This window comes from Cinclus cinclus, chromosome 1 (genome assembly GCF_963662255.1).
Source record: "Cinclus cinclus chromosome 1, bCinCin1.1, whole genome shotgun sequence".
In the NCBI taxonomy this organism is placed as follows: Eukaryota; Metazoa; Chordata; class Aves; order Passeriformes; family Cinclidae; genus Cinclus; species Cinclus cinclus.
The window spans coordinates 114,587,498-114,606,867 of NC_085046.1; the positions used below are offsets into that span (position 1 = coordinate 114,587,498).

The 19,370-nt window shown below is 36.5% G+C and overlaps 1 protein-coding gene across 3 annotated transcripts in view; it reads right to left on the minus strand.

Annotated features, from left to right (window-relative positions):
• Positions 1–19,370, minus strand: part of NSMAF (neutral sphingomyelinase activation associated factor) — a 38,323-nt gene that overhangs the window by 11,661 nt on the left and 7,292 nt on the right. For 2 of the 3 annotated variants that reach the window (XR_009933036.1, XM_062489186.1), the window contains exons 2-19: positions 16,694–16,783; positions 16,518–16,596; positions 16,359–16,426; positions 16,237–16,273; positions 13,374–13,424; positions 10,848–10,919; positions 10,435–10,482; positions 10,257–10,309; positions 9,621–9,750; positions 7,747–7,818; positions 6,752–6,860; positions 5,345–5,521; positions 4,213–4,292; positions 2,740–2,830; positions 2,583–2,646; positions 2,411–2,462; positions 1,360–1,480; positions 967–1,098 (exon numbers count right to left, since the gene is read on the minus strand). Coding sequence is in view for 2 of the 3 variants with exons in the window: in XM_062489186.1 (XP_062345170.1) it covers positions 967–1,098; positions 1,360–1,480; positions 2,411–2,462; positions 2,583–2,646; positions 2,740–2,830; positions 4,213–4,292; positions 5,345–5,521; positions 6,752–6,860; positions 7,747–7,818; positions 9,621–9,750; positions 10,257–10,309; positions 10,435–10,482; positions 10,848–10,919; positions 13,374–13,424; positions 16,237–16,273; positions 16,359–16,426; positions 16,518–16,596; positions 16,694–16,783 (1,526 nt within the window). In the remaining variant the exon portion in view is untranslated. Of the gene's footprint in view, positions 1–966; positions 1,099–1,359; positions 1,481–2,410; positions 2,463–2,582; positions 2,647–2,739; positions 2,831–4,212; positions 4,293–5,344; positions 5,522–6,751; positions 6,861–7,746; positions 7,819–9,620; positions 9,751–10,256; positions 10,310–10,434; positions 10,483–10,847; positions 10,920–13,373; positions 13,425–16,236; positions 16,274–16,358; positions 16,427–16,517; positions 16,597–16,693; positions 16,784–19,370 lie in introns of those variants that run through there. The other variant, XM_062489194.1, reaches the window with a different exon arrangement.

Genomic DNA, 19,370 nt, shown 5'->3' on the forward strand with positions numbered 1-19,370 from the left:
CCTTGTAATTGTACTTCTGCTCACAGTATGACTGCATGCCAAACCCTACAATTCTAAAATACAGCCAATCATATGTTAAAGACATGTTAAGGAGAAAGTACACTGGAAAGAAAGGAACAGCAGGAAAACAGCACAACCCAGCCCCAACCAAACAGAAAAAAAAATCCTAAAACGAAACAAATCCCAGCAAATAAATCCTTGCTATTTCTATTATCTTACTGTGGAAGTAAAAAGTACTGAGTACCAAAATAAGGAGTTGCTTTGTCCTACCCTCACCACTACTCTAGGAAGGTTTTCTTTCTAAACTTATTCTATCTTCTTAAGTGCAAACCATCTCAACATTTTCTGTTACTTGCAGTCCTTCAGAAGGATCAGGGCTTCTGGAATAAACACTCTAAAAATCTCATCTGCTATTCTTTTTTAAGAAAGAGGGTACTTCCTTGTCAGGTAGTAAGATACACTGCTAATATATCAGACACGTGTACATACAAGGACAAACCAACACACACTTTTTCCTTCATTCTTGCTCCAAAGACCTGGAACCCATTAGCCCATCCTTTCCCTTGCCAATTCTCTCAGGAGGAGGGGTAAACTGTGTTGAAATTCTCTCACTAAAATTACAGTGGAGGGAGGTTAAATACACATTTATTTGGAGACCCTGCAGGCTCCCATTTTTAACTGGGAAACACTAATTCAATACTATCCTGACACACCATGATGTGTGTGCAATTTTCAGCAATGCTACAGAATCATCCTGTCCACCCTCTGAAGCACATCTTCAAAGATGCAAATCACCACGAAGGCAATACTACCAGATAATTAACTATTTCCAATAAGGATCAGGAATTCAAAGCATAGTTATGACCACTCAAAACAGAAAAAGCACTACAGATATGTTGTGATTTACCATTCCTGCCTAATTAAAGCATCCCCTTTTTTTTGCTAGGTCTATAAATATGTATTTACCATTGTGAGCTGCAACTGCTTCACTTCCTTTCTGCTTGTAGCCAAATATGATGTCAATCCATTCATGAAGATGTTCTGATACATATGGACTTTCTAAAGCCTCTTGGCTCTTCTGAAGAAAGTCATCAGGACCTGACAAGAGAAAGGTTAATTAAAGGAGCAAATATCCCATTCAGAATAGGTATCTATCTATTCCTCCTTATTCTTGAAAAGCCACCAAAACACCCCACACTAAATCTCAGTTTCCTTATAAAAATTAAAACCACCTAATTATGTCAGTGCCTTAAAGAAAGAGTTCATTTAGAAGAAACTGGAATGGACATTTTTGAGGAAGAGACACAATTCCAGCAATCTTGAATTAATTAGTAATACAAGAAGCTTGACTATTATTACCTGATGCCCAAGGTGGAAGCTCTACATCTTCAACCATCTTTCCACCTTGTCTTTTTCCCAAGTCCAACTTCAAACTATTTACTAGAAAACTAGAATCATTTTCATAAAATTCTGGAATCAACTGGAATTTAGAAAAACAAACAAAAACCAACCAGGTTTTAATATTAGCTTAGTTTTGATCACTTAAACAGATCATTCAGTAGAAAGAAAGTTATTAAAGTTCATATGTCAATTCCAAAAGTTGGACAGGCTTTCCAGATTTTCCCTACATGACTGTTCTCTGAGCTAAACTGCTAAATTCAGAATGGCACACATTTTTAACAAGTAATGTGTGACATATAAATCCATAACAGCTACTAGTATCTTCAGAACTGTCATTGCATACCTGCCTTCTCATTTTTAAGACATCAAGTAAGAGTCAAGACTAAAATCTAGACTAAAACTAAAATTATGACATTTCAGATGTTAAATCAATTATTTAAATACCAGCATATCAAACCATTAACTGTAGACTATTTTTTAAAAGCACTGTATTAAATAATGTTTCATTGATAAGGGAGTGTAACAGTATTTACTATGTGACAGTTTATTATTCTCAACATATTCTACAAGTTAGGGTTTCTCAAGGCTCAAAAACCCAAGATACTACTTCTACAGTTTAACTCTCCAGACACAGTGTTGCAATAGCAGCCAAATCCTTACAAGATTCCAGCAGACAACACACAGAATTGTCTTTTCAGCATTAATCCACACTCTGGTAATTCCTATGCATTTCCACTAACATTCACAATGATACTTTTGTTAAAACTAAAAGCCAGAAAGCAGGCACAGATGAGCAACCATGGAGTTGATATAGGATAAATATACAATTAATAAAGAATTCATAAATGCTGTCATCAGCCTTATAAAACCCCCAAAAACCAAACCCACACAATTGAAAAGAACAAGCAACAAAAAACTTAACACACTCCAGTAAAACACTCTCAAACCAACAACAGATGAGAAAGCTACGCACAGATGAGAAGATTTGAATAATTTTCCAGCCATTTACCTCTTTGAAATCTGTTGCACCATCCAAACAGTTTTTCCAGGTTTCTGCAATGCTAGATAAGACAGATCAATCATACATTTGTTAAAAAAATATTTTCTAAGGCTTTGCACTCCCCATCGATGCATATTTGAAAACAAAACCAGCCTAGTTACAGACAAAAATGTAAACAAACCTGTTGAACATTCTGTCAGCGTGATCAAACTTTCCATTCTGCAGACAGAGCATGTATTCTGGAGCTAAGGAGAAAGAAAAACAGCATCAGCTTGCCCCAAACCTTGTCTGCTTTGGAGGTAACTGTCTGCTCAGAGAGCATACAAAAGGTGTCTTACCAACTCTAACGAGATAAAACAAAACATAACCCGGAGAAGAATAATGGCTTCCATACATGAATTTGGGCTCTGGCATTTCCTGATAACGTGTCTGCAACACAGGAAAAAAGAAAGAAAGAAAGAAAGAAACCTCTGTTTCAAATCAGCACTCCTGCTTTTCCTCAATACAGAACACATACACGCTGTTTCTTTTTAAAGACACAGATTAGGACCACCCACCCTCAATTTTGATTCTAACGATAAAACAAACTTTTAAGTTCTAATATGCATGTAGCTTTAATCAGAACAGTAAATCAATATGGCAAAATAGCTGTTATAACTGATCATCCAGAACTAACAGGTTTTCAGTGTTTTTTCCCTCTCCCACTTTAGCATATAACTGCAGTGACTCAAATTCAACGTGCAAACAAATGCTTCCTTCTTGTCTTTCACATCAAGTTTAATGAAAGTATGGAAGAATGTACTGACTGCCAACAACCTGGAAGATTCCTTCCTGTCTGAAGCTCCTATGCATTACTCTAAAACATATCATAATATAAACAGAATATAAACAGACTTTCACTGCAGTAAGCATGAAGCCAATAACAGTTTGAAGAAAGACCTTAGCAGGAAGACTTTATTTATTGTTACTGTAAACACAATATTGTTCATATTCTTGCCTTCCACAATCTTAGGAACCTACATGATTTTAAACATTGAAGTCTTCTTTGTTGATATAATGTAGTTATTCTGGCAATATTTTTTCTAATGTTCTGTAAATTATTTTGGAATAATTAACTTTCCATAGAAGACAATAATTTTACAGAAATAACTAAAAGCCAAGCAACTTAGGACCTTCTAAGTCTCTAAGTATGTGTTTGACAGCATATGAAAGGAAAGCCTGCCTACCTTGAGAAACAGAAAAACTTGGTGCACTATTATAAGCATACAGAATTTTCAAGTTAGTGCTCTGACCTCCACGGATCCAAATTTCCTTCCTTTGAAGTACTCTCCTTCAAATGCAGTATTTTTCTTAAATAGAAATACTTAAGATCTCTACTACTTTTTCTTATTTCTTTCAAACATGTTTTACATCATGCATTTAAATCCATGGGTTTTGAAGTTTCATAAATCCATGTATGTTTATAGCATCTCAGCGCCACCATATATATATATCAACTGGATTTCAGGATATTATTTTAAAAGTAAGGCAAAACTTTTAAAAGCATGTACATATGAAAAGGTAGTAAGAGAGAGGAAATGGATTCAAATAATTTTAAATTAGCACTGACAAAACCAGTTCTGATTAAATTAAGCTGGAAAATAAATGTGGAATGGTTATAGGAATGTTTGCTTCTGATAAAGTTTATAGTTAATTTTTGATACAATAATTAATAAGACATAATTCCCAAAGCTTGCTGGGCAAAGCTCCCTTTATTGACAATATGTACAAGGTACAAAATATTCAGTATATAAATGCCAAGATATACATACCACAAGTCTATCCAGCCTCTCCTTATTCAGGGCACCAACTGGTTTACTCAGGTCACGAAATGTTTCAGGCTTTGTCAGATCTTAAAAAAAAAAACAAACAAACCAAATGTTTGGTTATAGACTCCAAGCATTCTACTAGACTTTAATGTATTCTAACCAATATTTAAAAACAAACCAAAAAAAAAACCCAACCTATCCAAACATCAACAAAGCAAACAAAAGCCAACACAGAACCCCTCCAGTAATTTTCTCCCTCTCTACTAACTACAATCCTATGAAGTCTTACTGTAAATGGCTACTTATCTTCCTTCCAAGTACATATAATCTCATACTTCTTGCTTAAGAACTAACAGTTAATATATGGGACAGTTCCCACAAGTAATATCATGCAGTTAAGGTACTACCTCAACCAAAGGCACAAAAGCAGCTGGTATCATCTTCTTCCTATCATTTACCATTCTGTCAGGCTACAGTTAAGTCTCACCATACAATCAGATTGAACTGTTTGAGCAGGTGCTGATGAATACGATGAGATTCCCCTACTCTGCTTCTTGCAGAGGGACATAATCCTCAAAACAACAAAATCCCAACACAAACTGCACTAAGACCTTAATCAAGGAGCCTATTTAGGCACAAGCCTTGTCAGCCTCTTGCATTCAATCTGCAATGCTAAGAATTATAAAAGAACACCTGGATTCTACACATTTCAGTGCATCTAACTTGTTCCCAAAAAAACCAACAAATCAAACCCAGTCATTTTACTGGTTTCTTTCCATTTATAAGAATCACAGAAACTCTTTGAATGTTCAGTAGTGCTGATCTGCAAAGCAACCAAGCAGATGTTTGGTACATACCCTGTATCTGAGAAATGCAATACTTAACAGAAAAAGGTGAGGTATTTATATATATATGTACACACCTGTATGTATATAAATATATCCTCCACTATATCCCTAAGCTAAAGGGGAGGGGTAAGCCCCCAAGACCAAGTCCATGCAAGACCACTAATGCCAGGTTCATTTGATGTAATATGAAATTTATGCAGTGTAAAAGCCCCCCCACACACACATATTTCAGGATGGCCATGATGCACTGTAGTTTTTTTGTTTTTTTTTTATTCATACATACATACCTAACACTGAACTAGAGTAGTCTGCTATGATCCAAGGAAATACAGGATACTGGGAGAGGTCGTTGCAGCTTCTATCAGCCAGATTGTTGAGATGGAGAAGATACTGGTAATTTGATATATGTCCTCGCTGCCACTGCAACACATAACTTTCAGCTGTGTGCTCTGCAATATGATTTTCTAAAATAAAATAAAATAAAATAAAACATTAAGAATTGTGAGGTTTGGAGTTTGGTCCCCAAATGACACTGTGACTAATGCTAGATACTATAAAATAATTAAGGGCACAGTTTCATAATAGAACAAATCAGAATTAAGTAGCAACTTCATGTTGCCATAGTTATCATACTTCACACATATTTTGGTATCTCTGCAAAGGGGTCTCAATTGCATTTGGCAAAAAAAATCATAAAGAAGGAGTGCTGAAACCAAACACAGTAAGAATGAATGAATATTTACATAGGAATGGAAAAATATTTGCAGACAATGAACAACTCTCTCAGAAGTCTGGTAACATTCAAATTTCTAGAAGCAATTCTGTTTGAGTCAAGAAAAAAGTTAAATATATTTTCCTACTGCAACCAAGGACGCCCACTAACCATAACTTGTGGAAAGAAGTCATGTATGTACATGAACAGGATTTAATTTCAGATCCACTGAAACAGAGGGTAGAGGAAAAGAAAACTTGACCCACACTCAAGAAAGTAGGAATTATGCACCTGGAGTTCTCTTTGAAGTATAGGCAGGACATTCAAACTGCACTACTCTACTTACCAGCTGTAACGTCAAGTTATGCTATATTATAAGTTATGGGTTATTTATTTATTTTTAAACTTTCCTCCATTGATTCAGTATACAGCACCTGGGCAAGTGCCTGAAACAGTAGGATAGAAGGACTGCAACCATGGCATGATGATGTGTGCAGTGGAAATCCACCTATTAGAGGAAGTTTCTCAAGAGAGTCTTAACTGAGGACTTGGGGAAACCACACACAAGCTAGTCTATATTTTTTCAGCAAAACACAATTTAGATGTCTGGATCTTATTTATCCCTTGTTTGAAGATAGTGTTTTGTGGCTTTGTTTGTTTCATTTGTTAGATTTTTGTTTTGTTTTTTTAAGGGAGGGAAAAGGGGCTGTTAAATGACAGTGCATATCAAGTTGCAAATCAAAAAACTTGGTTTTGCCTCAATAATGCCATCTCAGCTTTCACACTCAGCTCTCCAAACCCAACCAAATTGGTACCATTTTACAACATTCATTCTGATCATTGTTTATTTCTATTAAAAAGTTTTAGAGTTTATATATCTGTTTAATTTTCTCATTCTTCCCACACATCAACAGAGCAAAATCCAGACAAATTTCCCTTCACAGGGTACTACACACTACATTAATAAATAAATACTGCAAACCTATATATTTTGCAATAAGGCGATAGACCTCATCTCGATCCTGACAGCTGTAAAATTTCAAGTAGATGTCAGAACACAGATCGTTTTCTGTGCAAAATACTTCAAGTCCCTGAAATGTTAAAGGGGGGAAAAGACAAATGAGAGCAATTATTGACAAGCTGTAGTATTTGTAGTTTTTAACAGAATGCTCAAGTTACTAATATCTAAGACTTATGACTCTGTATTGGGTAGCAGCTTTTCCCACCAAAAAAAAAAACAAACAAAAAAAAAAAAAAAAAAAAAAAAACCCCAAAAAAAGCCAACCAAACCCAAAACAACTACACTAAATTTGTTTATTTCCAGTTATAACAGCATTCAGTTTACACCGAGCCAATAGATTTGCTCTGTCTGGATTGATTAAGCCTAGGTAATAGACGTTTAATTATTTGCATCACTACATTCACTATATAAAAGTATATAAAAAAGTATACGTGGTTTAAATGCATTTTGAGACAAAAAGAAATTCTACAAGATTGAAATTTCAGGGCTAACACTAAAAGCACACAACTGAGGTTTCACTGCAGAGCTTCTGACATTCCTCAGTCATGTACAGCAAGAATCATCACTCCACACCAGTCTCAATATGAAGCAGTAACTAAACTTCCTCCACTAATCAATCCAGAGAGAAAATACACCATGAGAGAGAAATTCTATCCCACGATAGGTGCTTGAGATAAAAGGAATTAATTTCTCCCCAACAGTACTCCCTTCTCCTATGCTGACTGCTTATGAATGAAGTTTTTCATCCTTGTCAGAATTCATTCTGTTTTCATCTTTTTGACAACACAGGAAAAGAAAACACTTAAAAAACCAGAAAGGATCATTGAGTACTGTTCACTATTAATACAGAGCTTTTAAGAACACATGGCTTTTACTTAATTATGAAGACTGTTTCAGCTGGTCCCTTTAAGAAACCATATATACAGCAAGACAATAAAATAAAAACTGGAGCTTACCAGTGGCATCAGCCCATGTCTTCTTTTATAGATGCGACGCACATTTTGCAGTGTTATTCGTACTACTGGTTTCTGTGGGGAATGAGGGAGGGGGAAGAAAAGATGGAGACATTCTAATAGGTTTATGTTCTTCTACTTTACCCTTCTCAGCCAAATGGAAGCTTTTCTTGACTACAGCTACTAGTAATATGAAAACAATATCCATCCATGTCATTTTAGCAGTGGAATAGCGATGCTGAGCAGTTACATTAAAAAGAGGAAGCTTGTCTTTGCTGTTGGTTTTTGCCTGAGTAGCAGAGCAGTTTAGGAATCAATAAGCAGCAGTGTATTATCCCCGAGTCTGCGGCCAGTAGCAATGCTCATGCACCCGAGAAGCAGAACACAATGAGTATCCAAAGGAAGCCCGTGGGCTGCTGGGCAAACTGCGCCAAGGGTGCCACCTGGCGGGTGGAAGCAGAATGGCACCGTTATCCCACTGAAACACCTTTACCGTGCCCGTGCCTGGACTGACTTCCAGCATGCCAGAATCATAGAGTAATTCAGGTAGGAAGGGACATATACAGGGTATTTAGTACAACCCCACTGCAGAGAGCAGGGACACCTATAACTAGACCAAGTTACTCTGAGTGTGGCCCCACCTAACCTTGAATATTTCCAGGATGGAGCATCGACCACCTCTCCGGACAATCTATGCCAGTGTTTTACCACCCTCATTCGTAAAATTTATTTTTTTCTCTATCTAGTTTGAATCTAGCCTGTTCTAGTTTAAAGCTATTACCCTTGACCTATAGCAAAAGGCTCTACTAAAAAGTCTGCCCCCAAATTCCTCCTCCTTTGTCAAACATGCTTTCTCCAATTCCCTTTTCCAGTCTCTGCTAGCTCCAAACATTCCTTCTTCTTGTAACAGACATAATCTCTCTAACTCAATGTTCCTTTCAGAGCACTTAGAGCTTTGCCTTTATTTTCCCTGTGTCTGAGTCTCCAGACTCCACTGAATCTTCTGCTTGTCTTTTCCTCATCCTTAGGACACTCAAATTAGGCACAGATTCCTTTCTTTCCTCCCAGGGCACCAGCAGATTAGAGCACTAGAGTTATGCTCCAGTTCTCAGCCCTGTGCAGGGAACTGGCAGTCCAGCATAGGAATTAGAGGATGGGTCTAGCTTGGTACTTCATCCCTGGGCAGACTGTGCTCTACCAGCCTGCAGGACCGGTCATACCCAGCTGGAACAGCACCAGGGCTGCTGATCCAATCTCACATGCTGACAAGCAAATTGGAAAAAGAAAAATTATCTGAGAATTAAAGTTTTCTGGTGCTCATGCTACTGCCATGTCTGTACTAAAGGTATTTCACAGAATCATAGCTAAGTCAGTGGCCTGTTCAGACGATCACTACTGTTTCTATGACAAAGTTCCAAAGCAGTTATCCATCTGCAACACGCACTCAGCTTTCCTCCAGAGAAAGAAATTATCAGTTTAATAGAAAACCTAGCTAAGAGCTCCCAAAGTAAACTACATGTATACAAAGCTCTCACTAAGTTGGATCGCTGTCAGATGAAGACTGAGAAGTTTATCTTAAATGAAATGTTACAAATAATGATCTTCAAATATTAGTAGACAATGAGCAAAGGACATTTTGTGCTTTGTCAGTAGAGTTAAACTTTCAGCAAGTTAGCACAGAATGAAGCCTCAGAGGAAAAGATACACTGAATGCAGCAGAGATCAAAGGAAAACTAATGATCAAAATATAACTGAAAATAGCCTTCTTGGAGATGTGCTCTATACGCATTTCAGAGAAAAAGTACAGAAAATGAAAACTGTCCACTAGCAGGGCAGCGTGCTCACACTGTATGCAAGACCATCTACGAGGCACTTACAGGATATCCATTAAGAGGCTGGAAGTACAAGTTAGCATCACTAACGCACACATGCCCTGGATTAGTCACCAGTGGCGTCACCATTTCTGCTTTACATTCCATATGCAGCGTTTCAGAAATGCTTTGAAATCTACAAGTGAAGAAAAGGAGTAAGTTTACCTCCAGTTCTTACTTTGGTAGAGGCACCCTTAAAGTATTTAGAAAGATTTTAGTTAGCTTATAGCCTTGGGACATCAGAATAGGGACTTCACTAAGCCTATTTTACACAGGAATAAAGGTCTTTGTGGGGACCTCCGCTATAACAGACACTCCAGAAAGGAACATTGCTACATTCTGCTCCAGTCTCAGAGCAGTAAACCAGTTGACTTTTCTAAAACTATAGTTTCATTTGGAATCTACTGATGCCCAATTGCAACAAAGTCATGGAGAAATGAAATGTTTGGAGACAAAGTAACACATTTATCATCACAGCACATAATTTCCCACTCTCCATTCCAGATGCTTCAGAATACTAACAAGCTAACTCTCTAAATTTAGAGACCTTACACTAACTCAACCAGCCATCTAACAGTGCAGTAGACTAATCAACCAACCAGATGAAAATGATTTCCCAGTACAAAGTGATTAGAAAAGTACCTGTTTTTATCAAATGAAGCTCTAGCCAAGCGTGATTGCAATATAGCAGTTATCTAATGCGGAAGGAAAGAAAAATTAATATGGTCTCTGATTCAAATTCAATGAGAACTTAATTATTAAACAGCGATATCACCCTTTCATTATTAAGCAGGGATATTAGAAATAATCAGATACTCACCATGGCAGCTTGATCTCCCATCTTATCTAGACAAGAAGCCCTGTAAAGCTAAAAAATGAGCTTTAAGTGAAATAGCAGAAAGATGTCCCACACAACTCAGAAATCAATAGAAAACAGGAGGAGCTTTAGCATTCTTGGTAATGGCATAATAAAAGATCTATTACTATTTCTTTTTAAAGTAGGACATATTTATTCATGGCTACTTCCATGTTACTACTTCTCTTACTACCATCTTGCATGCTAAAACCTAACATGGGTCACTTACAACAGCTGTCAGAACTAGATGCTGTGTTCAACTGCACATTTTAAAAACAAATATTCCAAGGTTTTCACCTTGAGAACAAATAAAGCTCCATACTAAAAATCAAAAGATGCTGTGACAAACTATGCAGGGATATCAAATAACCACATACCTGATGTAGAGTTTGCACAACATCTCCCACTTTCCCAGCAACATCCAGTTGGAATAAGTGTTCTTCTCTACCCTAAAATTAAAAGTACATTTACTACAAATGAATTTCAAATAGAACTCAGTGGAGAAAAAATAAAAATAAACCAAACTAAACTAAATACCCCTAAATAATAAAACTCTAAAACCTCATAAAACTATGATTTTAAAGATTGTGTTATACTTCAAAATATTCCAAAACCAGATGTAAAACCTGATCTTTTTTCCTTACAAATGTATCTTCCCTGTGGAAAGCTCTCTGTGCAGTATTCTGTCTGTTGCTTCATACAATACAGCACAGTAGCTCTGAAGTAAGTTAATGTAGCGCAAACATCAGTAAATGTAGTAGTGCCTGTTCTGCCTATTTTAATATCAGCTATTTTAATATCTATTTTAAACACATGCAAATATATAACTAGCAAATGGCATGTTGTATTTTAAACAGCTACTATATTTCTCATAGATGAAAGACACCAGCACATCAAATCTGCAAAGACTAGGCTAAAAAGGTTAGTCATTGTCATCTACATAAGTAGTTTTGAGCTGAAAAGATCCCAAATCCAATCACAGCCTATTTTGACTAGTCATTTACAAAAGCCTCACTAACACATGGACCAGCTTATGTGGCACACTCACTTTCCCCCTACAAAGTTTTCCTAGTTTTCTTATGTGTTATTTTACAGTAGACATTCCTCGTTTTAACTTAAGTATATTAAAAGTATGCGTATGGATCAACTGGTACTAACTTTACCCACAATTCACATTTAGCAAAGGCTATCAGATCCTTTCATGACCTCTGAATGTAGTATAAAACTGTATCAATATGTTTCTGTAATGTTTTGTGATTTCTGGGACTAAACTTTAAGAAAAAACTAACCAAGTGATCAGTAACACTACAACAAGACACTGGTCAGTAGATACAACTGGGTTGATTTTAAACTGAAGGAAGGAAGACATGAAAATCTTGATCTTCCGTGTAATGTATGTGATCTGAGCTGAACTAACAGCAATGCAAAAGGAAAGCATGCTTCAAAAAGCAAATGGAACTAGATTATAGGGAGACAAGAAATTCAGTAGCAATTTAGATAAAAGCCTTGCAACATTTCACCCAGCAGTTTCTCTTCAACATGAAAAAAACAGTTCTCAGAAATCCTGGTGAATGGTCTACAAGTATCACTTGCAGCCAACAATGTGACAGTTTTTGTGAGCAGTTGTCTCTGCAGCTCTCCAGCCATATTCAAAGACAACAGCTCAGTATTTTGTAATTGATCTGAAACAATCAAAGAAAGACACGGAAGATAAAATGCATTACTCAATTCCAGCACTCAGTGACATAAATGGAATTGGCAACAATTCAAGTAGAAGATATTCAGCAGCAACAGAAAGAATCAGAAAAGACTGAAGGTGAACTAGATTCCTTGTTTTAAAACACAGAATCATAGCTGCACTTTAGCAAAGTAAATTGTGATGGCTAACTGTCAGAAATGTTTTAGCTGTGAATGAATCATAACTTAGGAGAAAATGAAGTGAAAAGCTTTCCAAACAACCCTTCTGATTCTTTTATTTTCCACTGTGTTGGCAATGGGGTAAGGTACTTGTCTGATACTTAATAAATCTTGCACATGGCTGCAAAACAGATAATGGAAGGATTAGAACACAAAACAGGTTCAAGGCATGAAGAATTACTAGAATTAAAAAAAAAAGAGAGAGAAAAATCTTTAAAGTCCTATTTAAGAGGCAATCTAATCACAAAACCAACCTTAAGCACTTGTTGAGACAACAGAGATTCTCTCTTGCCTCTTTGCTGTTCACTACAGCAATACAAATTTATGGACTCTATCATTCTTGAAGTTCCTTACTTGAACAAATACACTGAGAAATATAATTCTGTCTTCTTCAATTCTTGGACAAAATGTGAGTTAACTCAGTAAAACAAAAGTTTTGCATTTGTATCTTAACTAATCTCACAGTTTAAGCAAAGAATCCTTGCTTGTATGCCTTGAAACCTCCAGGTTCAGAATTGGAGCAGACTGACTCCACCAAAAGAAAGCAACCAGGAAACACAGCAGAAAGCTCTATGTTTTGCTGTGAGCAGCCCTATCTGCCATTTCTTTGAACTGAGAAGCACTCAGATGGGAAATACCAATTAGAAATCTCTTATCTCAGGTCTGAGTAGAACTGAGGAGAAGCCACTTAGCCAGAATGCAGAGTCCTCTGCACATGAGCAGTCAGCTGATAACTGACTGTTGAGCCCATAGAGTTGCACATCAAGGTAAATGGCAAGTGTCAAGTTTGCAGCATGTCCTCCAAGAAGTATTAGAAAGCCATCACAGAAGAACTCAGACATGGTTTTTCAATATGCAATCACTTTTTTTTAAAAGCTTCACTGTCATATTCCTCAAATGATAATTATCTTACTCTTTCAGAAATGAGAACATATATCCTTACAAAACTCCAGTTTGCTAAGAGCAGTGAAAAAATACATACTTACTCTTACTGTTTTATAGGGTGCAATAACATTTCTTTCTTTAATGAGAAAAACCTGAAAGAGTAAGAGACATTACAGATTCACATCTTTAAAAATAAAAAAATTAATCAGAAGTAGTGGCAAATACAAAGCCAAGCACACTGTTTAAGCGAGCAAAACACTGGGTTGTAATATCCTGCTTTAACTACCCCAGATAAACTTCAGAAAAACAATGAGCTTTTATATCAGCTAACTGCAAGGAGGGCAAGAGTACAATTTAGTTCAGAGGCTTACTTATACAGTTGATTAGTGGGCTTTTATCCTAATCATATGACCTTCAAGGAGTTGCAGTACTAAAGCAAATACACACAGCTACATTCAGTGAGGCAGATCCTCCCCCTCTTTTAGTGGCTCAAGGTTCTGTCCAAACAGGAATTAACCCAGACTGACAACTCGCAATATGCACTGTGCAAATTTTCTCAAATGAATGCCTTTCTTCTGCTGCGAAACATTTTGCTTCCAGCTCCAACTGCAATGAACACCAGATTTCCTCCCTCATCCAATACCATGCTTTTGAACAGTTTTATTTCTCTGTTGCTAGCCTCATTTCTGAGAACATCTTTCCTCTCCAAAACCCACATAAAATTACTCTCCTTCTTCAGAACTTTCTTATAACTCCTATAAAAAGACATGACTGCTAGCACACTAATTTTCATGCTGTGCCTTACCATCCACCATCTCAAGGGTGACAAGCCAGAAATAAGTTGTAGTTTTGGTGTTTGTAGAGAAGGCTCAAACTTGCTAAATCTCAGGCCTAAACTTAGGACTGGTTCTGAACTGAACAAAACACACAGAACTGCTGTCCTGGGGTGACAACTGCATAGCCTACTGTGTTCTACTCCTGGTCCAAGAGACTTGGTTGATCACAGGTCCTTTCCCAGTGCCTCAGTGTCCTTCCTATAGGTAGCACACCTGTGGTTCCACACTCCAAGGCATCATGGCAGCTGTCCCAAACCAAGGGCAAGTACTAAACTTGCTGGAACGGATGTGTGTGATGCTCTCTATGCAGAATCCTTCTGGCTGCTACATACAGCCTTCCTCATTCCCACCAGCTGGCAGCAGAGCCAACCTTCACCACACAACTGCTCCAAGAAACACCCAGCAGAAGAAAGCAAGTGGTAGGCTTAGAAGCCCATAAGCTCAGCATGCCTCTCTAAGTGCTACATTAAAAAACAATGGTAATTAGTGTCTTTCATCTGACATCAGCATGTACAGACCTGAATCAGGTCATGGGAGAATCAGAATGAGAAACCTGCTTCACATTCATTGCTCTTCTGCAGGATAACTATACTGAGTACTCCACATTACATAAGGAAACACAATGGTTTGGATTTTTTTACTTGTAAGCTGACCAAAAACTTAAGCTGTACTAAAAACTGTACTAATTTCTTCTTTTGGAGGATTTCCCCCAGCTTTATCTTAAGAAAAAATACTGAAATAATCTCAAATTATTATTCCCATTTACCATATTTTAAAGCCCTTAGTTCCAAGTTGTCTGTTACAGAAAGAAAAGCTGCTTATCCAGCTACATACTAACAATTTTTTCTGAGTATTAAAGGCAAAGATGTTTAAGATGTTCCAAGTACTCCCTATGTGTGGTTTCCTACAAGACCAAAATTCTACTTAAAAAACTGTATTTTTAGTTGGATCATGATCTGTCATAATTACAGTTAGTAACTACTTGACACTTGGAATTCCATATGCCTTTTATACAAAATACCAGCATTAATGATGTCACCTAAGTATTTCATAACATTTCCTCAGAGATAGGAAGATGACTGGGAAGTTACAAATGGGAGGAGTGGGGTGTGCTAACCACATCTTCCATCTTAAAACTTAATTCCTCTTTCCTACAATATGTTTCTTATAATTACTTGTTCTTCAGAATATAGTAATGATGTATGGTGGAAGCATTGCCTAGAGGAGTTAGAATAGTTTTTTAAAAATCACTCAGTACACGAGAAAACCTGCCAAGTCAAGAAAGAGATTACACAGTATTTTCCACAGAAGCAGCTTCAAAATGAAATTAAACATACTGATTACTTCAACACAAACCACAAACTTCTCTGGCATAGACTCTATTATATGCTTGAGTTTGTATTTGACTGCAGCAGCATGTAGCTGAGCAAGGCTATCAATCTTGGGCATTAGTAAAGACACATTTTAGAAATATACAAGAATATTTAAAATTGTATTTCCTGCCTCAACTCTGTTCTATCGTGAAAGGAACACATGAACATTTTTTTTTATATTTTTACAGCTTTGGAACAATACATCCATCATCACAACTCTTGACTGAAACTTGAAGACAGTATTTCAGGACAACTTCTGAAATCTATTTTGGTGACAAATCTATTTGGTGGACACACAGCACAATCCAGAATTTTCACAAAGCTGAACTGCAGGGACCTAGATGGCTTTGCCATTACCACAACATGCTGCAGAAAGTAGATGAAAGCAGTATAACAAGACCAAACTAAAGATTATTAATAACAAGGTTTATTACAGTCTATTTTCCTTTTTCATTCAATTCCAAGGTTTCCCTAAACTCCATTAGAAAATGTAGGGCAAAAAGTTCTGTTTATTGAATTAATGACTTAATGAAGTAATTAATTAATAATTAAGATTTTTCAATTTTAATTCAATTTTCAGCATCAACAGTTTCACATTAATGCTAAGGTTCTGACACAAATTAGTTTTGTTTTCAGTGAACTTCCCACTCTTGGACTACAGTTTTGAGGAAAAATACCATTAAGGAGTATAAGTTTGATTATTTAGGTAACCTGACCCATTTATACATCAAGAATCTATTATATGCAGGCCTTACCTGGCTACATACAACAGAAATCCCTCCAGATGTATTCCTAAAATGTAAATAAGATATTTGAAATGTTGGGCATTTGGGCTTTAAAAGAACATAAATACATACAGGATCCCAACTTTACCTACCGTGTGAAAGGGTTATTTGCTTCATTATCTTCTGGGGCTTTTATACTAATGCAATCCCTCAATGGTATCTGCAGTAAGTTATAAAAATACACAGTCTTTCTTAAAAGCTTTTTAAAGAGAATCTTTCGTTATCAAGAAATTTAAGTTTGCACTGCTTACCTTGATAATGGGCTGGATATTGTCATCTGGTTCAAAAATAATTGACTTTGAACAGATTTTTAGGGAGCCTCTGAATTTTCTAAAAGGAACAACAACAAAAAAAAAAGTTGTGCATGTGTTGAGATACATGAGCCTAGAATGACTCCAGTAAATTAAGGCATGTAAGAGTTTTGTACCTTTCATCTTTGCAATCTTTATTTATAATATGATTAGCTGTGTGCTGTTCAAAGTAATATTCTTCCAGGTTAAGAAGAAGCAGTGAAAACCTACAAATAAAAGAAGTAAAATATTTTATTCCAAGAGAAAATACTGTAACAGTTAGTACTCTTAATAAGACATATTGGGTGTTTGGAAAGTTTTCACTGATCTCTTTGCTGCACCTCACACCCCAATAATGAATTAATTTAGCTTTTTAAAATAACAAACTATATGGAAAATTTGTCTACATGTGAAGAAGATAAATTGATGCTCTTCCTACACACATAAGGTTAGATATTTCATTCTGGTGTCTTAGGTGGAAACTACTCAAATATAGCCAGGCTTTCTGCTTTATCCCTGACCAATGTATGCCAGGCAAAATATGCAATGACACATAAAGGAACTAATCACTTAGAATGGATGGAATTAGATTGTTTTGAAGCTAAGCCAAATTACACTGGTCTAAATGTTAAGTAAAAACACTGGCACAGATTTTACAACGCAACTGAGTCACTCGACAGATGCCCTCTGAGGAAGCATTACCTTCCTCACCAATCACATTGTGTACTTCCTCCATACCTCTGTTCAACCCCTAGGAAGCCTGTTCATGGACTAATGTGATTAACAGCAAACCTCAACAACAACAACAAAACAAAAATAGGAAACTGAAGTCTTTAAAAGTATTTAATTGCAGGATGGTAGTAATGCCAATGCTGGTACCAAGTAAATGCAAATAGGCCAGATTAGGAAGAACATGAAAATGCTTTCTCTACCGACTTAACTGAAACTACTACAAGTGATCAAAACTCAACAAGATTCTAACAGGGTGAACACTCAAGTGACTGAGTGTTTCAGCTGTAGAGAACACCAGTTGATACTGGCACAGCAGGAAAAGCAAAAACAACTTAAGCTGGAAGTACAACTTGTTTGTGTGCAGCACTGATCTGATCTGCACAAGTACTTACTATTTATTTACACTCATAGTTTGAGCTTTTTGTACCTTGCTCATGATATGCTTCAACAGAAATGCCTGTGAAAACACTAATAAACAAGTGTCCCCAGAGCAGTATTGAAACAGCAGTAAATATGTCAAGAGTTCACAAAATGAACTGAGTGAATCAAACAGCCTGTTCATCAAAAAGCATATTTCACAATGGAAAAAATAGCATTACTGAAAATACATCTTGTGCACCTTAAGATTTTGCTGTGGCTGTTATCTTAAACAGAACATAACAATAAAGGTTTTACCACAACTACAAGTAATAGTGGGTCTATATACTCAAAAACTGCTTGTGTTTCTAAGACACTTAGTCCTACTGGTCTGCTGCTTTCTCCTCTCTCGTAAACAGTTTATTATGCCATTGTGCTGGTTTTGGCTTGATTTTCTTTGCAGTATCTACCATGGGGCTTTGTTTTGGATTTGTGCTGAAAACTGTTGATAATTCAAAGATTTAAGCACGGAGTTTGCTTAAACAGAGCCAAGGCCTTTTCTGCTTCTCACCCCACCCTGCCAGCAAGCAGGCTGGAGGTGCACAAGGAGTTGAGGGGACACAGCCAGGAGAGCTGACCCCAGCTGACCCAAGGGTTATTCTGTGCCATAGGGAATTATACTCAGGAGATGAAACATGGTAGCTTCCATGCAGTTACCATTGTAGCCCATTTTTCAACATATCTAGTTGAAATCATCCAGGACAAACTTAAAATTTCTGATTTTGCAAACTCAGATCTTGCAAGTTTTATCACATTTTTAAAGCTTTTAAAAAAAGATATGTTACGATATATAAAGAGCAATTCACCAATAAAATGCTCTTCTTTCTAGTATGATAATCATAAACATTCAATTTATTATCAACAAGCCAATTATTATAATTTAAGTAATAATAAAAAAAAACAGGAACAAAGGTAGCACCCATATTTTTTTGAAAATAATCTATTCTCTTTCATCAGGAAACTGCCACTATTGACAAAGGGAACATGAGCTTCAGAGAAATGGCATTCATGGTCCCACAATTATTTTTTTTCCAAAAAAACTACAATGCCTATTCAACAGAATTAATTTCCAAAATTCTTCATTCTTGGGCTCTTTCCTTTGTCTCCACCTATTCTTTTAACGAACTCCTCACATTTTTATATTTTTTCCAAATTCACCTGTTGACAGCACTGGTACTTACTATATTGTTAAATTTTTTGATAAATGCAGGCATCCCTCATGTATTCAAGATAAGCCATGATTTGTATCAAAACATTGGCTTTTATTCACAGTAAGTATAATATGATCAACATAAGCCAAAATACATAAACCAAGAGAGCGCTCTTGGAAATTTTGTCATTATAATTACCTCTATGAAACTATTGTATCTTTGTACTTGTCTCTTTATAAATCAACTTGATGCCTTAAATCAATTCACCTTCCCAAAACCAGAAGCTGTGGACAGGAATTTGAGGTATTTCTCTCCCCGGCAGAACACTTATCACTGCTAAACCAGATGATGTAATGAAGAAAAGAAAAAGAAAAAGCAAAGACATGCACAAAAACTCAAGATAAACTCTTTATACAGGCTAAATAGGTTCTGTAGGGAAACTAGGCTTACTCCTTTTTAAATACCATGTTTGCTAGCAGCACCCAGTTTATCCTTTTGCTGTTCACTCTGCGTC